Raw genomic sequence first — 26,089 nt, 5'->3', positions numbered from 1 at the left:
GGGGAGGCAGTAGGATCAGAAGCCCAGGTCACCCTGGGTTACAAACTGCATCTGAGTCCAGCCTGGTCTACATGACACTTCGTCTCATGAAAAGAGAGAAGGCAAAAAAGGAAGAAAACAAGAGAAGCTATTGGGTGAGACTAGCAGCTGAGACACACAAAAGAAGAAAGAAATGACCCAGGGTTTGAAGTGTGATTCCCTGGCACAACCAGTAACAAAACCACCACCACAACAATAGGCTGTGGTGGTTCACGCCTGTAACCCCAGTCCTGGAAAGTCTGAAACAGGATGATTGCTAGGAATTTGAGGCCAGCCTGCTCTACACAGTGAGATCCTATCTCAAAACAACAGCAGGTGCTAGAGAGACAACTCAGTGGTTGCTTGTGCAGAGGACCCAGGTTTGATTCCCAGCACACCAGACCATCCCAGCAAGCAGCATTGATTGTAATCAGCGAGTTAATATATGCATACATACACACACATATAGATGAAGATAGGAGTGAGGAAGTCTTGAGGGAGTGAAAAGGAGGAGTTGAGGTAGATATAATCAAGATATATGCATTATGAAATTATCAAAGAGTAAAGAAAAGATAGTAAAGAAAAAAAAAGGTGGGCCAGTGGTTAAACTTGCTTTTTGGCAGAGGACCCTGGTTTGGTTCCCAGCATCCACGTGGTAACTCACAACCATCTGTTGCTCCAGTTCCAAGGGTTCTGATGTGCTCTTCTAACCTCCATGGACTCCTGATCACATATGGCACACGCATACATGCATATATACATACACACACAAACAAGCAAATAAATAAACCCCTTAAGGGCTTAGCATTTAAGAGGATCCAAGTTTGGTTCCCAGCACCCACATGGTGGTTCACAACTGCCTAGAACTCCAGTCCCAGGAATCTGATGCTGCCTTCTGAGCTCTTTTTTTTTTTTAAAGACAGAGTTTCTCTGTGTGGCCTGGGCTGGCCTCATAACTCCCTAGTGTTGAGATGCATGTGCCATCAATGCCGGCTTCTTCTCAGCTCTTGGGGCACATGTCACTACATGGTGCACACACATACATACAGGCAAAGGAATTTTAGACATAAAATAATGGTAATAATTTTTAAAACCTTTAAAATATTTTTAAAGACAGGCTGTGGTGGCACACGGCTCTAATCCCAGCACTCCGGAAACAGAGGCAGGCAGATCTCTGTTAGTTCAAGGCCAGCCTGTTCTACATACAGATCAGGTTCCATGGCAGTCAAGGCTACATAGAGAGATCCTGTCTCAAATTGGAAGAGAGAGAGAGAGAGAGAGAGAGAGAGAGAGAGAGAGAGAGAGAGAGAGGCGGGGGGAGGGGGGGGAGAAGGGGATTAGAAATGGCATCTGATTGGTTTTTTGTTTGTTTTGCTCTTGTTTTGTTTTTGTGAGTTTGACACAAGCTAGAATGTCTGGGAAGAGGGGCCTCAGTTAAGAAGAGTTCCCCATCAGGTTGTAGGTATTTTCTTGGTTAATGATTGATGTGGGAGGGCTAGGCACTCCGCTGTGGATACTGTCACTCCAGGTTGGTGCTGATTGAGCGAGCCACTAGGGGGCAAGCCACTGACCACACTCCTCCATGGCTTCTTCAGCTCCTGTCTCCAGGGTCCTGCCTTGAGTTTCTGCTCTCAGTGTCGTGGGATGTGGAAGTGTAGGCCGACAGAAGCCTGAGGTGCTTTTGGTCACGGTCTTTACCACAGCCGCAACAACCCTGAGGCTGTGGGTAAACATTGCAAGCTGAGAAACCTGATCTGAAGACTCAGGTCCTGCCAGTTTGCAACCTAGCAAGGTCTCTCAGTGGTGCCACCTGCTGCCATTCAGGCAGTGCCAGAGGTGAGCCAGGGAACTGAACTCCCTGCTTTGACGGGCTAGCCTGCTGTGCTGGCTCTGTGGTGGTCTTTTGATGTCACCATCTTTACGATGTATTTTTGGAAGGAGGAAAAGAGAACTGGGTGTGGTGGCTTGAGGTGGAGTCAGGAAGACCAGGAGTTCAGATTCACCTTGGCTCCATGGCAAATTCAAAGACAGCCAGGGCAGCCTGAGACCCTGTCACCAAAAAAACAAAACAAAACAAAAAAATCAAAAAACATCACCAGGCAGAGTAAGATAAGGGAGGGAAACAGTTCCACTCATCTTTACAAAGTTCACCTGGTGAAGAAGTTGAAATTTGTAGCCTTCCAAGGTTAAATACTGTTTGACTGCCATTAGATAGACTCTCAAGCACACGGGTCTGGTGCGCTCCACTAGTGGACTTGAAACTCGCGGGTCTGGTGTGCTTGCTAGTGGGTTTGAAACTCATGGGTCTGGTGTGCTCGCTAGTGGACTTAAAACACGCGAGTCTGGTGCACTCGCTAGTGGGCTTGAAACTCGTGGGTCTGGTGCACTCGCTAGTGGGCTTGAAACTCGTGGGTCTGGTGCACTCGCTAGTGGGCTTGAAATGCTGCTTTGCTGTTGTTTTGAGACTGAGCCTCTGGTAGCCAGGCTGACCTTAAACTTGTTATGTAGCCAACTTTGTAAGAGCTTCTGCCTCTGCCTCTGCCTCTGCCTCCCCCTCCCTGCTTCCTCCTAGGACCAGTCCTGCCACTTAGAGCTGCTGTCACCGAGACTTTGTCGTGCCCTGTCACCTGTCCTGGGCTAAGAAAGAGTCTCCAGTCAGTGGTCTGGGAGTCTCCCCTAGAGATGGTTCCATCTTTCACACAACACAGTCTTACAGAATTCACATGGTGTCAGCGGCCCGTCCTGTCACAGTGGGGCCGTACACACGGGAGGAAAGACCTCAACAGAAGTACAGAAGCCAAGGAAGAATCCAAAGGGAGTGAGCCCAGCGGCTGGTCCTGGGGTGGGTGGCTCAATGGGTCAAGGCCCTTCTGATAAGCCTGATGTTTGATCCCTTGATTCACATGGTGGGAGGCAAGAACCACACATAAGTCATGGCATGCACACACTATACATACACAATACTAAACAAATACATTCACGAGCTGGAGAGATGGCTCAGTGGTTAAGAGCACTGCCTGCTCTTCCAAAAAGGTCCCGAGTTCAATTCCCAGCAACCACATGGTGGCTCACAGACATCTATAATGAGATCTGGTGCCCTCTTCTGGCCTGCAGGCATACATGTAGGCAGAGTACTGAGAATATTGTATACATAATAAATAAATCTTTAAAAAAATACATTCACTAATTAAAAAATTAAATTGGGGGTGGGGCTGGAGAGATGGCTCAGTGGTTAAGAGCATTGACTACTCTTCCAGAGGACCTATGTTCAATTCCCAGCACCTATGTGGCAGCTCACAGCTGTCTGTAACTCCAGTTCCAGGAGATCTGACACCCATGGCAAAACACCAATGCACATAAAAAAAATTTAGTTGGGGAGCTAGAGAGATGGTTCAGCACTCAAGAGTGCTCGCTGCTCTTTCAGAGGGCCCAGGTTCAATTCCTAGCACTTACATGACAACTCAAAACCGTCTGTCGGGGGCTGGAGAGATGGTTTAGCAATTAAGAACACAGACTGCTCTTCCAGAGGACCAGAGTTCAATGCCCAGACCCCACATGGCGGGTAACAACTGTCTGTAACTCCATAATCTGACACCTTCACACAGACATACATGGAGGCAAAACACCAATGCAAATAAAATAAAAATAAATTATTTTTTTAAAAAATCTTTAATTTCAGTTCCAAGGAATCCAACATCCTCTTCTGGTTGTCCAGGAATCATGCACACATGTGGTACACATGCAGGTATACTTGTAGGGAAACATTCATACATATAAATCTTCTGTTGGGAAAAAGCTCTGTTTTGTTTTTATTTGGGGAGTGCACAGAAAAGTCAGAGGACAGCTGCATGGAGTCAGCTCTCCCTTCCACCTTTGTGTGTTGTGTGAATCAAACTCAGGCCACCAGGCTTGGGACAGATGCCTCAACCCACTGAGACGTCCCTCAAGCCCTTCTTTTGCATTGTTTGAGATAGGATCTCTGTGATGCTCAGACTGGCCTTGAACTCACAGAGATCCACCTGAGTCTGCCTTGAAAGTGCTGGGAGCACAGGTGTGGGCCACTGTTCCCAGCCACTGACCTTTACACAGTAGAATTCTCAGGGTTCCCTGGCTGTGAAGGCTCATAGCATTCTATCCACAGGGTGAGCCAGAGAGGCTGCCTGCCTGCTTGGCAGTGTTTGATGAACCCCATTGGTTTGGTAAGGGAGAATATACAATGAGCTGGGGTAGGGTGCTTACTCAGCACATTTGAGATCCCCTGGTTTCATCCCGATTATCAGCTTGTGCTCCTGGTGCTGGTGGGAGTGACCCCTATGGTTCACCTTAGGACCAAGTTACCCACACAGTGTCTTTCAAGTAGAGGAGCTGGATAAGGGTGTCAACAGGGAGGCAGAGAAACTGGGAAAGGGATGGACATGCTTTGGGGAGGTAGGTTTTTCTCATACTGTATGTGTGTGTGTGTGTGTAGTCGTCCACTTTATTTTTTGAGACAGGGTCTCTCACTGGGACCTGGAGTGTGCCACCATGTCCAGCTTGTTATGTGGGTGTCAAGAATAAAACTCTTGCCAGCTGAGCCGTCTCTCAGCCCTCTCATTCACAGTTTGCATTTGTACAGACAGAGCCTTAGACACTTCATTTTTTTGTGATGCTAAGAACAAACCTTAGCATCTCGTGTGCTTCTCATGTGCTGTTCCACTGAGGCCTGTTCTCAGCTTTACAGATTAAGTTTAGAAGAACTATACGTGATATGTATTTAACCTCAGCACTCTGAGGCGAAGGCCAAGCGGAGTTCGAGGCCAACCTGGTCTACATATTGAGTTCTAAATCAGCCAGGGATACAGTGAGAGATCTGTCTCAAAACAAACAAAAAAACTAAACACAAGGATAATAAAATAATTGGACAGTTTATTCCATGTGGTAGTGATGTCTGGGAAATGAGGTGTGGTTTATGATATGAGCTGATGCATGTTTGATGTCAGGATGTATTATGGATCTCTTTGGTGTGTATGTTTTCTGTTTTGTGGTTTTTATGCAGCCGTGGCTGTCCTGGTATTCATTAAGTAGACCAGGTTGTCCTTCAGCTTGCTTTACGTCTGCTGCCTCTGCCTGCCAAGTGCTGAGAATACCGATGTGTGCCACCATGCCTGGCTCGTGTGCCAGACTGGCATATCCCTTTGATGATAGTTTTCCTGTTTCCAGAAGTCGTGTGTTCAGGAACATTCGTGCCAGCGTGACCTCAAATAACTTGAGCCCGGGTGCTAAAGAGCCCGTTTCCCATGGCTGTTGTTAGTTTCAGCCATCGGCGCTGAACTCCAGGACAGATCTCCCACTCTCCTTCCTTCCTTCTTCCCTCTCACTCTCCTCACCCTGGGTTCTGCTCAGCTGGCGTAATCAGTCCAGCAACCCAGCAAACCCAGCAAACCCAGGCAGGGCCCTCATCAGGAGTACTTACCCTTCCGTGCTCTTCCAGAAAAGAGAAAGTACCCTTCCCTGGGGCGGGAGGGAAATCTGCCTCTGTGAGGCCGTGTGATTGATCTGGGGGAACCAAAGGGAGAAGGGAGTTTGAACAGGGAAAAAACTCCCTGTAGGACTCTTCCTTCCTCTGCTGTGGCTGGGCATGCCCCTCCTCTGGGCATCTCTTCAGGATTTCATTCCTCCGTCCAACTGCCGTTCACAACTGCCCTTTCCAACCGCTCCAGAATTCTTGGCCCTGGCGTTCTGTGATGTAAATTATTCCACGCATGGCTTGAAATGGGTGAGAAGCAGGGTTGCCAGGTGTCGGATCACTAGTGTAAGTTGACTGGCCCTCGGGGGAGAACCGCTCCTGGAATTTGTTCAGTTGTTACTGTCTGGGCCAGAGCTATGCTGGCCATGCTTGGGGCTGCTGCAGGCAGGGAGAGGGAGCTCTGGGCTGGAGTGAACTGCTGGAGATTTTCTGCTTTAAGCATTCTCAGCCCCGCTATGGATTATTCAGCATTGAACCTAGACAGTGTTGCTGCACTGGGAAGCACCCAGGCCCCATGGCCAGAGCCAGTATCACTGTCCACTCTACAGGGCCTCTTGTTCTGTCTCCAAAAGTGGGGAGAAGCTGCTTCCTGCCTTCCTAGAGATCACCAAAATATGTTGAGAAATCTAGATTGCGCTCCGTGTTTAGCAGCATCTAAACGGAAAGACTCAAGAGTCTGTGAGAGCTTTACTAAAGCAAATTTGCCCTCCCACCGTGTTCATTCTACACTTGATGGAGTCATTCTTTATCCCTTACAGTCCGGTAGGGAAGCCGCACGTGCAAGGTCGTTGCCAGCTAGCTTAGATTTTTCTAGACTCCTTTTACCCATAAGTTGAAAACTATAGAAAAAGCAATTTCAGTCAAAAACTTGTTCAAGTAACTGTAAATTTTATATATCTTACCTTTATTTTTATTGGCTTTGTTTTTGAGATAGGGTCACATGTAGCCCAGGCTGGCCTTCACCTCCTGATCCTTTCTCTACTTCCCAGCTTCTGGGGTCACAGGTGTACACCATGCCTGACTTGCTGGCTTGTTTACTTTTCATTTATTTCTGAGCTGGGGTCTTGTTGTTGCCCAGGCTGGCCTTGAACTCAAGTTCCCCTGTCTCCTCAGTCTTATCTGAGTAGCTGCGACTCCTGGCACAAGGCCCACCGACCCCAGCATTTTTCAAATGACATAGTGCTAGTTGGCTAAAGGAAAGTTCACAGCGTGCCGGTTCCTCTGACTGCGTCCTCACTGCCGGGCGCCCACTCCTCAGACTGACCCTGTCCCTTGCCTTGCAGTTGTCATGGACGATGATGATGACTCGTGTCTCCTCGATCTTATTGGGTAAGATGCTGACTCTGAACCCAGGGTGGCCCTGGGGGGGGGGGGGTGAGGCACAGAACAGTACCATGGGGATTTTGAAAGCTCCTGGGCTTTTCACATAAAAGATAAGAATTAATTGTGGTTATAGCAGAGGGGCAAAACAGATAGTTTCACATATGCATCTTAATTCAGTAATCTACTCCCGTTTTGTTTTAAGTCCCAAGATGCCAGGTCTGGGTGTTTCTTACAGCTAGAGGACTCGCCTGCACAAACCAGGTCCTGAGTTCAGTCCCGGGGGCTGAAGCAGAGGTTGATTCCAGGAGGCATAAATGAAGAAATTACTTAAAATAGGGAGATTTGCTAAAGCTAAAAATGTCATTTGTTTTTTGCCTTCTCCTTCTTTTTTTTTTTTTTTTTTTTTGGTTTTTCGAGACAGGGTTTCTCTGTGGTTTTGGAGCCTGTCCTGGAACTAACTCTGTAGACCAGGCTGGTCTTGAACTCACAGAGATCCGCCTGCCTCTGCCTCCCGAGTGCTGGGATTGAAGGCGTGCACCACCACCGCCCGGCTATCAACAACATATTTAAATATAAGTAGTAGTATTTATTTGTTTTCCCTCCTTTTCTTTCTGTTCTAGAGACCCACAAGCATTGAATTATTTTCTGCACGGACCTAGTAATAAATCAGTAAGTGTCTCTCAAGTGTCTCACAGACATGGCTTCTGTTCCTCCAGCCCTGCCAGTAACCAGCGTGTTGACTTCTCCCCTCTGCAGAGCAGCGACGACCTGGCGAGCACAGGCTATCCTGCAGCCAATTCAAATTCAATTTTCGCCAACTCCACGGTGAGTATTAGAAATAGCCAAAGCTTTCTGTCTCAGAGAATCAGTGCCTTGGCCAGCGGTGGTGGCGCAGGCCTTTAATCCCAGCACTCGGGAGACAGAGGCAGATGGATCTCTGTGAGTTCAAAGCCAGCATGGTCTTCAGAGCGAGTTCCAGGACAGACTACACAAAGCTACACAGAGAAATCCTGTCTCGAAAATTAGAGAAAAAAAAATCATCCCCTCTCATTGTAATTTACAGGAGAGGAAAAATCTGTTAATTACGTCAGTGTTTTCTTTGGTTATATAAGTCAGGCTTATATAATAACCAAATTTCTTTTATTTTTTTTTTTACCAATTTCTTTTTTTAACATTTTTTTATGTATGTATATTGGGGAGAGGTTATACGTGAGCCCATATGTACATGCAGAGATCAGAAGGACACCAACCGTGAGTCGGTTCTCTCATTCTGCCATGTGGGTCCCAGGGATCGAACTCAGTTCTTCAGGCGAGGCAGCAGTTCACCCCCAGAACCGTCTCTCTGGGCCTACATTTCAGTTTCCTAAACTTTCAGGCCTCTGAAATGGCCCCGGTGTTGTATATGAACAAGGCATAGTAGGATGGCAGCTTCAGGACACTTTTTCATTATAATTACTTACAAATAATTTTAACCTGAAGCAAGAAGACAGTGATAACTAACGCTTATTGAGGGTATAGCGTGTGCCTGTCACTGAGGACTTGTATGAACTACACTGAACGCTCACAGTACCTCCAGGAAGAAGTTTTACCATTGGTTCTGTTTTGTAGGCAAGGAGGCTAAGGCACAGAGAGGTTTTTACTCGGTCTAAAATTGCACAGCTATGAAGTCCATAGCTGGAGCCTATGCTGTTAAGCTCTAGGAGAATTTCGACAGGGTGGGAACTGAGGGGTTTTGCAGCCTGGGGAGCCGGCTCAGTAGGTGAGAGTGCATGCTGTGCCAGAGTAAGAACCTGAGTTCAAATCCCCAGGACCCACAGAAAAAGCCAGACTTGGCTGTAGAAGTGCCAATAACCCCAGTGCTGGGGTTGCTGAGACTTCCTGGTGCCAGCTGGGCTCCAGCTTCAGAGAGAGACCCCCATTCAAGGCAGTGAGGCAGAGGGCACTAGAGCAGGACAGCAGGCATCTTCTGTTGTTGATGCACACCTGGCCCACGTGTCCTTTGTGCTGCACACGCCACGCACACACACACACAGAAGGGGAGTCACTGTTTACACGCCACACACACGCACAGAAGGGGAGTCACTGTTTAACCTTTATCACCTTGGTCTTTTCCATTCCATTCTTCTGCTCCAGGTGACGGTGTGCTGTGAGACTGCCCGTGTCTGTCCTGTGCCACTCCTCGGTCCTGTTCTTCTCAGTAGGAAAGCGCAGTGACAGACTGTCTCACAGCGGTCCCTGTAGTCAGCAGACAGGCTTGTTCCATCATCACAGTCTTTCTGTCCCTCATCTAGAGAACCCCGGTGGCATGCAGAGTTGTGGGCATGCCCAGGTCTTCAGGTCTCTTGGGGTATTAGCTGATGCCATCATGCAAGACCCCTTGACCCGCTCTGGTGGCAACAAGGCCTCACAGCTCATGTACTGGAAGACTTGTGACTACGTGACCTTTTGATTTTTCCTGTGGTACTAGGGATTCAACCCAGGACGTCATGTGTGCTAGGCACACGCTCTCCCCACTGAGCTACACCCCAACCCCTCTTTTTGGCTGAGGTTGATTTCATCCTGCGCTCCTGCAGGACCTCAGCAGTTCTCTGCCCTTCGTCTTCTGCATGCTAGAGCCACGGGTGCCAGCCACGCTGCTCCACTTGGGCTTTGATGTTGCTCTCACTTGCTGCCCCCGTGATTTGTGAAGATTCCCTGTGAGGTGGCCCCTAACACCTCATTAGCCAAGGACTCAGAATTGTTAACATTTTGCAAATCAAAATACTTTTTTTTTTATTGTTTGTTTGCTTGTTTGTTTGAGACAGGGTCTCTATTCACAGTCCTGGCTTTCCTGGAACTGGCTATGTCAATCAGCCTGACTTTGAACTCACAGACATCTGCTAGCCTCTGCCTCCCAAGGACTGGGATTAAAGGCGTGCACCATCACACCCAAGAATACTTGTTTTTGATCAAATTATTTTTTTAAAATATTTAATTTTTTATTTTATGTGCACATTTGTCTGTGTGAGGGTGTTGGATACCTGGAACTGGAGTTGCAGACAGCTGTGAGCTGCCATGTGGATGCTGGGAATTGAACCCAGGTCCTCTGGAAGAGCAGTCAGTGCTCTTAACCTCTGAGCCATGTCTCCAGCCCGATCAAATTATTTTTTAACTTTCTATTATTATTAGTATTAGTATTAGTATTATAGTATAGTACACACAGCAGGATTACTTCCTAAAGCTGAGGGGTAGCTCAGTGATAGAGCACTTGCGTGAGGCCCTGGGTTCCATCCCCAGAGCAGCAAATTAACATGAATAAATACATTAATTACTGTCTTAACTCTCTGTGTGTATGCATTTCATATTTTTTCTTATTTAAATGGCTATTCTCTCACAGCTTTTCCCCATCTGTCCCACAGAAGACGACTGGCCATAGTCAGTGTCTTCAGCTTCTCCTCCTGGGTCTGCATTGCAATCTCTATGTAGATTGCTTGTTCCCAGGGGTTCCTTGAGGACAAAACTAACACAAACATACATATCTGGAAAATGACAGCTTTTACTTGAGCTAACTGGGTTTGTTTTTGTTTGTTCATTTGTTTTTAGTTTGAGATAATTTTGCTTACTACTTGAGTGTTGATAAGTAAATATTTACAGGAAATGAAGCCAGCACCCATGTCACGTTGAACTAACGTTGGTCTGGTCTGATCTTCTTGTTTACCTTAGACCGCAAGCAGAGCAACACCAGAGCTGCTCAAGCCCCTTTGCCATCTTCATGGGATCTGGGGCTAAGTCCCACTCAGGTCTTAGTCTGGGAATAATCTCAAAAACAAAGTTTCCTGGAACTGCATATAATACCATGAGGTCCTAGGTTCACTCTTTAGCACACCCACACCAAAAAGAAAGCCAGCTGGGTGTAGTGGTGCACTCCTTAAATCCAGCACTTAGGCAGAGGCAGGTGGATGTCTGAGTTCAAGAACAGCCAGGGTGGGCTGGAGAGATGGCTCAGAGGTTAAGAGCACTGAGCTCTTCCGGAGGTCCTGAGCTCAATTCCCAGCAACCACATGGTGGCTCACAACCATCTGTACTGAGATCTGGCGCCCTCCTCTGGCGTGCAGGCATACATCGAGGCACAATGTTGTATACATAATAAATAAATAAATCTTAAAAAAAAAAAAGGGGGCTGGAGAGATGGCTCAGCGGTTAAGAGCATTGCCTGCTCTTCCAAAGGTCCTGAGTTCAATTCCCAGCAACCACATGGTGGCTCATAACCATCTGAAATGAGGAGGTCTGGTGCCCTCTTCTGGCCTTCAGGCATACACGCAGAAAGAATATTGTATACATAATAAATAAATAAATAAATATTTTTAAAAAATAAATAAATAAATAAAAAGAAACAGCCAGGGCTACACAGAGCAACTCTGTCTTGAAAAAAAAAAACAGAAAAAAAATAAAAGTAAAAAAATTAAAAAAAAAAAAACGGAAAGAAAAGTATGATGCCGTAGCTTAGAAACATTAAGGTGATGGCCACGATGTCTTGTTGTTATCTCTGTCCACGCGTCTGCATCTGTTTTTGTTGTGTTTTTGAGGCGAGTCTTACTCTATAGTCCTGGCTGACCTGGAACTCACTGTATGGGTCAGGTTGACCTTGAAGTTTCCTCCAGAGTGCTGGGATTAAAGGCCTGTGCCACCACCAGGTTTTCTTTATGTGTGAGACAGTCTCACAATTTAGCCCCAGTTAGCCTCACACTTGCTAACATAGTCCAAGCTAACCTCAAATCTTGGCAGTCCTGAGCTTTGGTTCTGAGACTGCAAGTGTGATTTGCCACACCTCATCCTGCTTCTTATATGTTCCCTATAAAATAATCTGTCAAAGCAACGAAGTAAAATAGGAAAGACAGGGCAGGCAGTTTGGAGAGAGTTGGTCTTACAGGAGAACTGCCGGTTCGAGGCCAGCCTGAGTAAGACCTGTTTAAAAGTGACAGCAAACGAAAACGTGGTGTACCTTGACCGCCTCTCTCATTAAGCTGTATTTACATTCATTCCTGCGTGAGATTTGTGTGCTTGCTTCTGAAGGTTCCATGTGTTTTGTGACACATTGCTTCTGCTTTTCAGAATGCTGACCCTAAGTCGTCCCTCAAAGGTGTAAGTGACCAGCTTGGAGAAGGACCCAGTGATGGACTGCCACTTTCAAGTAGCCTTCAGTTTCTTGAAGATGAACTTGAGTCTTCTCCTCTTCCTGATCTCGGCGAGGACCAACCCTTTGACATTCTTCAGAAGTCCTTGCAGGAGGCAAATATCACTGAGCAGACGCTGGCCCAAGAGGCATACCTGGATGCCAGTGTAGGCTCAAGCCAGCAGTTTGCACAAGCTCAGCTTCATCCTTCTTCATCAGCATCCTTTACTCAGGCTTCTAACGTTTCTAATTACTCAGGTCAGACTCTGCAGCCTATCGGGGTGACACACGTGCCTGTGGGACCGTCGTTTGCAAGCAATACAGTGGGCGTGCAGCATGGCTTCATGCAGCACGTGGGCATCAGCGTGCCCAGCCAGCACTTGCCTAACAGCAGCCAGATCGGCGGCTCTGGGCAAATACAATTGATCGGGTCATTTGGTAATCAGCCTTCCATGATGACAATTAATAATCTAGATGGCTCGCAGATCATATTAAAAGGCAGTGGGCAGCAAACCCCAAGCAATGTGAGCGGAGGACTTCTGGTTCACAGACAGACTCCTAACGGCAACTCGTTGTTTGGGAACTCCACTTCCAGTCCGGTAGCACAGCCTGTCACCGTTCCATTTAACAGCACAAATTTTCAGGCATCTTTACCTGTGCATAACATCATTATTCAAAGGGGTCTCGCACCAAATTCAAATAAAGTCCCAATTAATATCCAGCCAAAGCCGATCCAGATGGGTCAGCAGAGTACGTACAATGTGAACAGCCTGGGAATTCAGCAGCACCATGTCCAGCAAGGGGTCTCCTTCGCCTCTGCAAGCTCGCCCCAGGGCTCCGTGGTTGGTCCACACATGTCTGTGAACATTGTCAACCAACAGAACACGAGGAAGCCTGTCACCTCCCAGGCCGTGAGTAGTGCAGGGGGCAGTATCGTCATTCATTCCCCCATGGGCCAGCCTCACACCCCCCAAAGTCAGTTCCTTATACCTACAAGCCTTTCCGTCAGCTCCAACTCGGTACACCATGTCCAGACCATAAACGGGCAACTTCTTCAGACTCAGCCCTCGCAGCTCATCTCTGGCCAAGTGGCCTCCGAGCATGTCATGTTGAATAGGAGTTCTTCTAACATGCTCAGGACCAACCAACCGTACTCTGGACAGATGCTTAACAACCAGAACACCGCCGTGCAGCTGGTGTCTGGGCAGACTTTTGCCACCTCTGGCAGTCCTGTGATCGTCAATCATGCGTCCCCTCAGATGGCCGGAGGGCAGATGCCCTTGCAGCGGTCCTCGCCAACTGTATTGCACCTGTCCCCGGGGCAGAGCAGCGCTTCCCAAGGAAGACCAGGCTTTCCTGCCATGCCCTCGGTGACCAGCATGGCAGGGTCTACCCGGTTCCCTGCTGTCAGCTCAGCCAGCACTGCGCATCCCAGTCTTGGGTCCGCAGTGCAGTCTGGGACATCAGGATCAAACTTTACGGGAGACCAGCTGACACAACAAAACAGGACTTCGGTACCCGTCAGTGTGCCCCATCGTCTTCCCGTCTCTTCTTCCAAACCTACCAGCACTTTCAGCAACACACCGGGAGCTCAGCCGCAGTTCTTCTGTCAGGTTAGTGTCCGCCACAGCATGGAGACAGAAAAACAGAATTCTGTTGTATTGACTCAGGTGCTGCTTCACCTTAGGTGAAATTTACCTATTAACTTCACAGTTTATGGTTGATTGATTGTTCATGTTCACCTTTTTTCGTTTTTCGAGGCAGGGTTTCTCTGTAGCTTTGGAGCCTGTCCTGGAACTAGCTCTGTAGACCAGGTTGGCCTTGAACTCACAGAGATCCACCTGCCTCTGCTTCCCGAGCGCTGGGCTTAAAGGCGTGCACCACCACCGCCCGGCTGTTGAGATAAGGGCAGCGGACTGCTTTTTGCCATCTGGCTAGCTTTATCCGAAATAATTATATAGAAATTGTATTTTTTTAAAATATTGTTTGGCCCATTAGTTTTAGCCTCTTATTGGCTAGCTTTTTTTTTTTTTTTTTTTTTTTGGTTTTTCGAGACAGGGTTTCTCTGTGGCTTTGGAGCCTGTCCTGGAACTAGCTCTTGTAGACCAGGCTGGTCTCGAACTCACAGAGATCCGCCTGCCTCTGCCTCCCGAGTGCTGGGATTAAAGGCGTGCGCCACCATCGCCCGGCTTGGCTAGCTTTTATATATTGATCTAATCCATTTTTAATAATCTGTGTAGCCCATGAGGTGGCGTACCAGGGAAGATCTTAATCTGCGTCTGTCTGGAGTGGAAGAATCATGGCGATTTTGATTCGGCTTTTTTCTCCCAGCATTCTGTTTTGTTTTCTCTGCCTACCTAAGGGTTGGCCTATCAAATGGGCCTAGGCAGTTTCTTTATTAATAAGAAATCATTCACATACCATTTCAAAATGTAGTCGGCGTAATAACCAGGCTAGCTTAATATGAAACAGCAAATTTTAATGAAGGAATAGCTTACAACACCAGAGATCCAGTGATGAGCAGGAGATACAAAAAAAAAAAAAGAGTGGTGGGGCTCATGTCACCAGATTTATATGTAAACATTAGCCTGAGGCGAACATGCCCCCCATTGGGTGGAGTTTCCCCCACACCTGGCTGTTTTTCCTTCTTAAGGAGAGTCTCCCAGCCAGTGGGGCATTGCAGTATAGAGTGAAGACCCTAGGATCCTGGGGTTTGGGGCCAGTGAGATGGGTCAGCCTGACAACCACAGCATAGAAGGAGAGAACTGCCTCACAAAGTCACCCCCTGATGTTGACACACAGTACTGACTTACCAACTGTTGCTGAGATGACACCAGGACCAAAGGCAGCCTGAGGAGGAAACGGTTTATTCAGCTCACCTTTCCCTGTCATGTCCGTCCCTGAGGGAAGTCAATGTTATAATTCAAAGCAGAAACCTGGAAACTGGAATCAGTGCAGAGGCCATGGAGGAATGCTGCTTATTGGCGTGCTCCCCATGGCCTACTCAGCTTCCTCCATCCCTTCTTCCCTTCCTTTCTTTCTTTTTATTTTTTCTTTGTTTGTTTGTTTTGAGACATGGTCTCACTACATAGCTCTTGCTGTCCTGGAACTGACTATGGAGACCAGGCTGGCCTCAAACTCATAGAGATCCACTTGCTTCTGCCACCAGGGTTCTGGGATTAAAGGTTTTTTAGCTAGTTTCCTATATGCCCAGAACCACATGCCCAGGGATGGCATCCCCCACAGTGGGCTGGGCCCTTCTACATAATTTAACAATTAAGAAAATGTCCCACAGACATGCCACAGGCATCTGACAGAGGCAGTTCCTCAAGTGAGGCGCCCACTTCCCAGATGACTCCAGCTTGTGTTGAGTTGACATAAAAGTACTACAAGGATGCACTTGTATACACACACACATGTATAAACATACAAATAAATGCACTTGTACACACACATATATAAACATACAAATAAATGCACTTGTACACACACATGTATAAACATACAAATAAATGCACTTGTACACACACATATATAAACATACAAATAAATGCACTTGTACACACATGTATAAACACATACAAATAAATGCACTTGTACACACACATATATAAACATACAAATAAATGCACTTGTACACACACATATATAAACACATACAAATAAATGCACTTGTACATACACATAAACACACAAATAAATGCGGTATGTGTATTTTTCAATTCTTGAATTTGAATCTAGACTTTATGAGATGTATGACATGCAGCCAGTAGAGTCATGCTGCGGACTTCATTTTCGTGAGTGAAATGGGATAATTATAAATTCGCCGTACCATGGAGTTACTGGGAGACAAGCGGTATCTTCCCCGAGTACTGTCCTGAGACTCCCAGTGATCCCATCAGATTATGAATCCATCAAAGGTTAATCCATTGGGCAGAGCAGAACCTTCAGGATCATCAGCTGGCAACCACGCCATCACGTTTCAGCTGGATGAACGTGGTTGCTGCTTGTGAGCCACCTGGACGCTCAGAGACTCTGCCTCTCAGAAGTGGTCGCTGGCCCTGCCTGGAGGGAGGCATGGGGGTGGTCAGCAGCACTCTCCTTTGACCGGTACCTGAGCCTGCACAGTTGGTAAAGCCATACAGAGATTGTTCCTGAAACACTTTGATGTGATCCTCAGCTCTTGTCCTCTCTTTAGCAGGCTTTTTACCTTTCTTCTCCTCCTCATTTTCTCAGTCAGACACAAAACTCAGTGAGAGTGCGCTTTACCTGGCTCAGTTCCTGGGTTCCTGCCTCAGCACAGCAACTGTAGAGCATGTCCACATGATCACAGCAGGTCCTCCTCCCACCCACACACCCACCCCCATCACATCTCCACAGCCTTCTCTACCTGCAAAAGATTCTGGAACGTACATTTCTATATTAGTATATTCAGTGTCAATCTTTTAAATGTACAGATACCAATCTGTACATCTCAGGTGTGCAAATCCATACACAGGCACACACACAGATTTTAAAATCATAAAAATAGGAGCTGGGGAGATGGCTCAACAGTTAAGAACACTGACTGCTTTTGCAAAGGACTGGAGTTCAGTTCCCCACACTTGCCTGGCAGCTCCCAGATCGGGAAAGAAGCCTGATCATGCAGGCTGTGTTCACAGTTGGTCCCACTTCTCAGCAACACCCCTGATAGTGAAGGGAGGGAAAACCATTTCATTGTGGTGTGTGTAGTCTAAGACAGTGGCTCATCTCACTGCATGCTTTAAAACCTACAAGAGTCTCATGTCTTCGCTGCTGGTGTTTGTACCTGTTTGTTTCTTATCATTCATTTATCTTGGGGTGTGGGACACACATAAGTTACCATAAGTTACAGAGCACCCGCGGAGTTCAAGGGAAAACTGTGGGAGTCTCCCCCTTACCCACCGGGGCTCAGGCTTGGCAGCAAGTACCTTAACTGGCTGAGCCATCTCACCAACTCTGGTTTTTATTAGATGTATTTATTCCTGTGTGAGTGTGTGTATGTGTGTGTGTGTGTGTGTGTGTGTGTGTCGGGGGCAGTCAGAGGACAGTTTGCAGGAGTCAGTTCTCTCCTTCCACCATATGAATTCTGGGAATTCAGTTCAGGTCATCGAGTCCTGGTAGGCAAGCCCCTTCAGCTGCCGAGTCATTTATTTATGTGTGCGGTGTTTGCCTCTGTGACTGTGCACCCCAGTGAGGCCACAAGAGAATATTAGCATCTGGAATTGGAGTCACATATGGTCATGAGCCACCATGTGGGTGCTAGGAACCAGACCCTGGTCTTCTGCGAGAGCAGTAAAAGCTCTTAACTATTGAGCCATCTCTCCAGCGTCAAGCAGAACTTTCTTGCTGAGCCCGTGTTTTGTGTTAAGACAGAGGCTCACATGGTAGCCTAGACTGGCCTGAAATTTTCTATGTAACTCAGACTGGCCTTAGATTTGAGCAGTCCTGTTTCTGCCTCCTAAGTACTGGAGTACTGGGATTATAGGCATAGGCCACCACGTCCCTCCCCCATCATTCTTTGTCCTTGTATTTTGGAAAGCTATGAAACAATTTTTTTGTGTATGTGTGTGGTTGTGTGTGCGTCCGTGTGTGTGTGAAGAGGGGGCAAGACAGGGTTTCAGTGTGTAGCAGCCCTATCTGTCCTGGAACTTGCTTTTTTTTTTTTTTTTTTTTTTTTTTTTGGTTTTTCGAGACAGGGTTTCTCTGTGGTTTTGGAGCCTGTCCTGGAACTAGCACTTGTAGACCAGGCTGGTCTCGAACTCACAGAGATCCGCCTACCTCTGCCTCCCGAGTGCTGGGATTAGGGATTAAAGGCGTGCGCCACCACCACCGCCCGGCTGAGACAGGGTTTCTCTGTAGCTTTGGAGCCTGTCCTGGAACTGGTTCTTGCAGAACGTGCTGGCCTCAAACTCACAGAGATCCTCCTGTCTCTGTCTCCCGAGTACTGGGATTAAAGGCATGCACCACCACCACTCGGCCCTAGAACTTGATTTATGGACCAGGCTGACCTTGAACTCACAGAGTTCTTGAATGCCCACTGCCCAGTAGAGGCAGTGTTTTTAATGGCCCTGGGTTTGGATTGCTATGAGTAAACTCGGGGTACATTTTCAGAGTTGTCAGATGCCGGGTGCTCCCAACTCTTGGTGTGATTGGTCCTGTCCCTCGTACCGTGAACTCTGAACACTGGGTGTTCACTACATTGTGTTTCCTTCTTCTGGGTGTGGTGGTGCACGCTGTGATCAGTACTTGGCAGATGGAGACAGGAGGATCTATCAGGAGTTCAAAACTAGCCGTGGCTACATAGTGAGCTTGAGGCCACCCACCCTCGGCTACCCCAGATCCTGATTTTCACAAAACAGAAATACTCGAGACTCTGAAGATACACAGGTTCTGTTCAGATTGTCTCCACTAGCCTGAGCTGCCAGAGGCAGCTTCCCCAGGTGGTTCAGTGTACCCAGCGTCCCTAGTACCCATCCCTAGCTGCCCCGCACTGACGAGTGATTGTACTCTGGGTGGTTTCCCGTCTCCTCTGGTGGTGTTTTACACAGTGGGCACAGACGCTGGTGCTGCCGCCGCCTTTATCTCAGGCTCACCCAGATCCTGCCGATGGTTCCCTCCACATTGTCTGCGGTGCCTTCTGCCGTATGTCCTTCATGATTAGAGTGCTCTTCAACTTCTGACAAAACACTCCGTTCTTGTTCTTGTTCGTTGTTTGCTTCCTCTGCCCCTTCCTTGGAATCAGCACTTTGTTTTCTGTGAGAGAAGGTCTCACGTAGCCCAGACTGACTTCAAACTTGTATGTAGTACTGTCAAGATAGCCCTGAGTTCCTGATCCTCCTCCAAGCCCTGCTTCCCAAGTGCTGGGCTTATAAACTGGTATCTCCATACCTGACTGGATTTTTTTTTTTTTTAAAGGAGAATCCTAACCCGATGGAGACAGTGTAGCTAAAAACCGACATCTGGAGCTGGGAGTAGATGCAGCGGCAGAGTGCTTGTCAAGAGGGATAGAGTTCTGGGCTTGGTGACCAGCACTGTGCACACATATGGCATAGTTGATGCTTTGGTTGCGGGAGTGTGGTAGACATGTGTGTGCATGCGTGTGGAGAGGTGGAGTGTAGCTTGGTTGTACATGCCTGCCTAGCCTGCAGAAGGCCCTGGGTTCCATCTCCAGCCCCGCCGAGCAAACTGAGTAGTGTGTATGTTCACGCTGCTGGTGTTCTCTGAGTTGGGAAATGGCGGCTGTGCACATGTAAGGATAAGTCAGCTCCATTTCTTGTAGCTGCACATGGATTTCTCTGTTTGTATCATGGGAAAGTTTGTATGTATACTTTCAGGTCTAGCCCACGAGGCCGCCATCTTTTCCAGGCTTTCATTCCGTTCCTATTAGCCAGAATCCCAGTGCCACAGTGCATTGATTGTTCAACCCCGGCATTTACAGAAACCAATCTTATAGTTACCGTGTTCTCACCATTGTGAAGACAAGCGTACTCGTTAGACCTGATGCTGGTCTACTTAACAGTGCACATGAGCCATGCACACACAGTGGGACCCACTCAAGATACGGAAATCATTTGGTTTGCCCCATCCCCTTGGTGTTGAAGTACAATTGAGTTTACTTGTTTCTGCTTGTATCTCATTGCTGGCCACAGTGGGAACTGCACAGACAGAGACCTGGGTACTTCCTAAAACCCCCGAGATTCACACCTTCCCTTTCTCACTCAGAGTGAGGTTCCGACAGCGTGTCCTTTGTTTTTAGGCTGTTGTATGTTTGTTTCTTCATTTGTTTTTAGGATTTTTATATGTGCCTCAGTGTTTTGTCTGCATGTGTGTCTGTACACTGTATATGTGCCTGGTGCCCTCAGTGGCCAGAAGATGGCTCCAGATCCCCTGCAACTAGAGTTACAGATGGGCGTGAGTCACTACGTGGGTGCTGGGAATCAAACCAGTATCCTCTTGAAGGATGCCAGTGTTCTTAACTGCTGAGCCTTATCTCCAGCCGTGTTTTAAAGTTCTTTGTTTTTGTTTTTGAGACAGGATCTCACTATATCCAGGGCTGGTCTGAAACTTGCCCTGGTCCTCCTCCCTCAGCTTCCTACGCCTGAGGTTATAAGTGTGTAAGTGTGTACCTCGGGCCCTGCTCTTCCTTCACTAGCAAAAACGTTTGCTAAGAATCCCAAATATCAATTGTACAGAAAGGGGTTGGACATTTTGAAATAATACGTAGCCATTCAAATGTTTCTAGAATTATGATGGGTTAAACATATCTTTAATTCCAGCATTCTCAAGGCAGAGGCAGGCAGATCTTAGACTACTTAGTGAATTCCAGGTCAGCCAGGCTTCCTAGTAAGACCCTGTGTCAAAATAAAATAAGATAAAATTTTAAGAAATAAAGTGGTTTCCAAAAGTTTCAGAGAAAGCTGATAATTTTCAGTGAAAATGTTTGTGTGAGTGTAGACTCTTTAGACAGTATGATGAGCTAGAAACAGAGTCCCCTCCTACTGATGAAGCCCCAGAGGGTCTGGTGGTGGGACTGAAGTCAGCCTCATGCCCTCTCAGCTCTAGGTACTTGTCCCCTCATCCCAGAAGTGGTGATGTCTGGGAGCGGCTATTACAGCAACCTCTACCCTGCTAAGAGAGTAGTGGGTGCTCCAAGTTCAAGACCACCTGACCCCTTCTCAGGTCTAAACAAGCAAACAGGAGCTGTGCAACCAATCCTTCATTCCCCAGCCTCCTGAGGCTCTTAGATTCCCTGTCACGCGACCTCTGCGCATAAAAGCCAGACGCCATGAATAGACAGGCTGTTCATGACACTGTGGACACTTTACTATCATGTATGATCAGCTTTTTTTGTTTTTTGTTTGTTTGATTGCTTGTTTTTCCTTTGGGTTTTTTGTTTGTTTGTGTTTTTCAAGACAGGTTTTCTCTGTGCAACATTCCTGGTTGTCCTGGAACTCAGTAGACCAGGCTGGCCTCGAACTCACAGGCTGAACTCGAACTGCCTCTGCTCCCAAGTGCTGGGATTAAAGGCGTGCGCCACCACTGCCTGGCCATAATAGTTTTTTGTGACTTTTTATGCAGGAAGATGAGGGAAGTAGGTCATTGGTGTGGTTCCCAGGCTGTTCCTGCCATCAGTTTCCAGGAACTCCATCTGGAGGAAGGAATAAGGACGTGGCTTTGGAGGCGGCAGACACTACAGGGTAGTATGTAGGTCACCTGCCAGATGTATGTGCAGAACCAAGAGTGACTTCTCTACTTTATTAATGCACTGTAAATTTCCTGTGGAAATCCTGGGCAGTTATAATGAACCAAAATATCATTATTCAAGCATATAGTGTTTATATTAGTGAAAATTTAAATTTGGCAAGTATTCTTTTTAGAGATTTATTCTTATTGTTTTTAATTCTGTGCATGCTTGAGTCTGTGTGGGCACATGAGCACCAGTACCTGAGGAAGAGGGGTATTGGTCCCCTAAAGCTGGAGCCAAGGCAGTTGTGAGCCAGCCGGGGTCGGTGCTAAGAACTGAACTCAGGTCCTCTTCAAAAGCAGTAAGTGCCCTTAACTGCGGAGCCTCTCTCCAGCCCCATAATCCAAAATTTTAATAATATAAATGGTTAATATTATGGGCAGTGAGAGCTCAGCAGTTAAGTACTTATTGAGCAAGCCCGGCAACCTGGAAAGGGCCCACTCTGCAAAGGTGTCCTCTCGCCTCCACACACACGTGCACACTCACACACGTGCACACACACTTAACATTCGAGAGGACTGGCTTTCTCGGCATTGTATTTAAGTAGCTTGGTCGCAGGCACTCACCTAGAACAGGGAGGTGTCCTTTCCTCCCCTCTCTCCAGCCACCACTTGCCGCGGGTGACCAGTGGAGCCGACTTCCTGGGCTTCGAGCCTCACTCCCACTCTCCTTAATGGGGACACTCGAGAGCCACAGAAGCTGGAAGGCCGCAGCAGCCGTTCACCTGGTTCCCCCGAAGCCTCTGTCTGTAGTGTTTGTTTGGTGTACTGTGTCCGTGTGCCTGTGTGGTGTGCACACATGCACATACAAACACGGCTTTTCCTCTGAACCATCTCAGAGTCCTCTATAAACACTGTGACTGTTCTCCTGTCCCTTCTTCAGCAGGCGTCTCCCGAGAGAGGACCTGCTGCCGTTCTGTGTTGTCATAATAGTTTTCACTCAAAATTCAATCAGAAAACATTATTTGCAAGACAGGGTTTCTCTGTGTAACAGCCCTAGCTGCCCTGGAACTAGCTCTTGTAGACCAGGTTGGCCTGGAACTCACAGAGATCCGCCTGCCTCTGCCTCCTGTATGCTCGGACTAAAGGGTGCACCACCGCCCAGCACTCTTGCTGCTTTTGCAGAGGAACTGAGTTCAGCTCCCAGCACTCACATGGGACAACTCACAACTGTCTAACTCCAGCTCCAGGGAGCTCTGGCACTTCTGGCCTATGTGGGCACCTGCACTGACATGCACACAGACACACATATATACATAATTAAAAACAATAAAAATTGCCAGGCGGTGGTGGCGCACACCATTAATTTCAGCACTCAGGAGGCATAGGTAGGCGGATCTCTGTGAGTTCAAGACCAGCCTGGTCTACAGAGCTAGTTCCAAGACAGGCTCCAAAGGTACAGAGAAACCCTGTCTCAAAAAATAAAACAATAATATAATAGTAATCAACATTTTATAAAAACCTTAAGGACCTGCAAGATGGCTTAGCAGGTAAAGTTGCTTGTCGCCAGGCTAAACTCAATCTCTGGACCTCATGTGATAGAAAGAGAACCCAGTCCCACGGGTTGTCCTCTGATCTCCACGTGTGCACTGTGGCATGAGATCCTCGTCCCTCCACAAGTGTAAAAGAAGAAAGATAAAGCAAATCCTTGAACAAAGTAGGCAAAATATTGTAATGAGCCTGACTCTTCAGTCAGCTAGCTATTGGCTGTGGCCCAGTAACCTCAAGGCTGCCTCTCCTGTTTGCTGTCACCGATTTGACAGCTGCGCGCACACACACACCGCCTTGCTCTTTTGAAGCTAATCTGCAGTCTAGTGTGCATCTCCAGTCTGGTTGTGTTTCTTCCTACTTAGCGTGCTTTCCTTTTATTTCTTAAAGATTTATTATATATACAATACAACCATAACAGAAGAGTGCGCCCCCATGTCGATAGAAATGGTTGTGAGCCAGTATGTGGTTGCTGGGAATTGAACTTAGGACCTCTGGAAGAGCGGTCAGTGCTCTTAACCTCTGAGTTCTCTCTCCAGCCCGCTTTCCTTCTTTTTGATGCTCAAATTGTCCTGAGTTTGTGTGGAGCCAGTTCAAGCCAGGTCCTCTGCTCCTGAGGTTCCCATGGCTGAGCACTTCTTCCTTTGCAGGCTTGTTTGAGAATGCCAGACCTCAAACAGACCCAGGTCTCCTTCATGGAGCTCTGTGAACTGGAGGCTTAAGCCAGGACTAACTCCAAAGCTTTTCACTGCCTTGTGAATGGATCAGAAATGAAGTCAGTGATTAAACAAATGACTTTTATGAGACATTAACTTGTCAGACAAAACTTTGATGGGTCTAAATCTCCTCAGTGCTCCAAAAGATTTAGTAGTAGGTTTAAAATTCCTTGAGAACCAAAGCCAGCATGTTCCCTCTTGGTCTTGTCTATGAGCGTGCAGGTGTGAGCGAGCTGATTTGTCTGTTGAGGTCTCCAGCCGCGCCTCTGTGGTTCCCACCCTCTCCTGCCTTACTGTGTCTGCAGGTGCGAGCGAGCTGATTTGTCTGTTGAGGTCTCCAGCCGCGCCTCTGTGGTTCCCACCCTCTCCTGCCTTACTGTGTCTGCAGATATCCAGCACCGTGGCCTTGCTTTATTCCCCCATACTTTTAATAAGTCACCAAACCCTATAAAAAAACATTTTTATCTGGGCGGTGATGTCTCACACCTTTAATCCCAGCACTCAGGAGGCAGAGGCAGGCGGATCTCTGAATTTGAAGCCAGCCTGGTCTACATACAGAGAAACTCTCTTGAAAAAGTTTTTAAACAAAAAATATTTTTTTGAGACAGGGTCTCTCACTATGTAGCTCTGGTTGGCCTCAGACTCACAGAAATCCCCCTGCCTCTGCTTCCCCTATGCTAAAAAGTATACCACCATACTCAGCTTTAAATTCTTCTTTGAAAATGTCTCATGCGTTCACTCCATGAATGTTGGAAATATTGACAGGAACCAGGACGGTGCCGGGCCTTAACCAGATTATTTTTGGTCCTTTCTTGGAGGTGCACACGGCGCTCCTGTGGCAGCCCCACGGTAGGCAGTGTGGGCTCACACAGGCCGCCACACTGTACTTTCCTCCCTCCTTTTCTGTATTCATTCTCTGTGGCAGGCTGTAGGGCGCCTTCTCCAGGAAAGTGGAGTTCTGTGAGGAAGCCCAGCTGAGTCGTCCTTGCCTGTGTCCTGTCAGCGAGTGGCGTGTGGTCTCTGTCCGTCTTTAGTTTTCTCGTCTGAAAAATCAGGTCATCTAGGGAGCTTCTAAAACTGTTGATGCCTGGACCTTATCCCCATAAATTGTGATCTAAGTGGCCTGGAGCAAGGACCTCAGGCACCAGTGTTTACAGAACTCTCAAGTGACTGTGAAATGCAGCTGAGGGAGAAGGGCACAGGGCTGGCTGATGCTCACAGCCCTTATGGCCCTAATGTCGCCTCTTTAGACACGGCTTTCCCATCAGAATGATTGACGTGCCTTTAGCCCCTCATTCACAGCACGCTTCCAGAACTCCAATCCTAAAACATTGGCCCGGTGACCTGAGCTTTCCACTCCTAGGAGAAAGCATACATGGCCTGCACTCGGGGTCTCCAGTCCCCCACAGGTACTTTTGAACCCACACTGGTGGTAACCGCAGCCTGCCCTTTTCCACCATGCTTCAGTCGCTCACTTCTTCAGGCTCCCGTCCAAAAGCCTAGAAGCTCACAGGCTCCTTGCTTTCCTCCCTGATGTCTTTGTGTGTCTGTCTTTCCATCTGTACTGAGCACCAAGTGTGTAGCCCAGTCTGTGTGAGGTGTTTACTTCAATCAACACTCAGCACTGAATATTGTCACACAGCAGTCCCTGGAGGATAAAACCCTGTTGCAGGAACCCAGAGAAGCAAGTGTTCACATACACTGTTTCAGAAACGTGTGTGTGTGTGTGTGTGCGTGTGGCCACATGTGTCCCAGCATGAGCATGCAAGTTGGAAGAGCTGGTTCTCTTCCTCCGTGTGGGTCGCTCTCAGGCTTGGCAGCAGGAGCCTTACCCGCTAAGCCATCTCACTGGCTGCTGATCTAAAGGAAGGAAGGGGTAACAAGACAGAGGGTCCAGAAAAGCCCAGGAGAGAAGATAGCATGCACCATAGGGGAAGGAAAGCAGGCCTAGGTGCTCAGAGGAGGATGTTGGTGGGAAAGGTATGTGGTATGTGTCCGAGTCTTAGTCTTTGGCATGTTAAGAGCCATGTTGTTGTGCCAAGCGTGTGCCTTTATTTATTTTTTTAGGTTTTTTTTTTTTTGCTTATTTATTATGTATACAGTGTTCCTTCTGCATGTATGCCTGTAGGCCAGAAGAGGGCACCAGATCTCAGATTACAGATGGTTGTGGTTGCTGGGAGTTGAACTCAAGACCTCTGGAATAGCAGCAAGTGCTCTTAACCACCGAGCTATCTCTCCAGTCCCGGTTCGCCTTAAATCTCAGCACTTGGGAGGCTGAGGCAGGCAGATTTCTGGTAGTTCAAGGCCAGCCAGGGCTACAGGAGAACCTGTCACAAAAAACAAAACAAAGCTGGCAGTGGGCACGCAGAGGCAGGCGAGTCTCCTAAATTCAAGGACAGCCAGGTCTACAGAGCGAGTTCCATGACAGGCTGCGCAAACCTACACAGAAAAACCCTGTCTTGAAAAACCAAATTAAATAAATAAATAAATAAATCCTAAATAAATAAATAAAAATAAAAATAGAGCCTTGTTGCTGGGTGTTCTGACACACACCTTCATTCCCAGCACTACACAGGCAGTGACAATACGATATTGGTGAGTTTGAGGCCAGCCTGTTCTACA

The 26,089-nt window shown here is 47.6% G+C and overlaps 1 protein-coding gene across 3 annotated transcripts in view; it reads left to right on the top strand.

Moving 5' to 3' along the window:
• The window catches only part of Bicral (BRD4 interacting chromatin remodeling complex associated protein like), a 99,274-nt gene that overhangs the window by 55,656 nt on the left and 17,529 nt on the right, over window positions 1–26,089 (top strand). For all 3 annotated transcript variants that reach the window (XM_041655290.1, XM_041655289.1, XM_041655291.1), the window contains 4 exons: window positions 6,808–6,853; window positions 7,468–7,516; window positions 7,604–7,672; window positions 11,939–13,612. In XM_041655290.1, the coding sequence (XP_041511224.1) occupies window positions 6,813–6,853; window positions 7,468–7,516; window positions 7,604–7,672; window positions 11,939–13,612 (1,833 nt within the window). In that variant the 5' untranslated portion in view covers window positions 6,808–6,812. The remainder of the gene's footprint in view (window positions 1–6,807; window positions 6,854–7,467; window positions 7,517–7,603; window positions 7,673–11,938; window positions 13,613–26,089) is intronic.

This window comes from Microtus oregoni, unplaced genomic scaffold (genome assembly GCF_018167655.1).
Source record: "Microtus oregoni isolate MIOR12 unplaced genomic scaffold, Mior012 000007F_ref0000211, whole genome shotgun sequence".
Taxonomy (NCBI): domain Eukaryota; kingdom Metazoa; phylum Chordata; class Mammalia; order Rodentia; family Cricetidae; genus Microtus; species Microtus oregoni.
The sequence above is the reverse complement of the archived record's forward strand: the minus strand, read 5'-3'. Positions and strand labels throughout refer to the sequence as shown.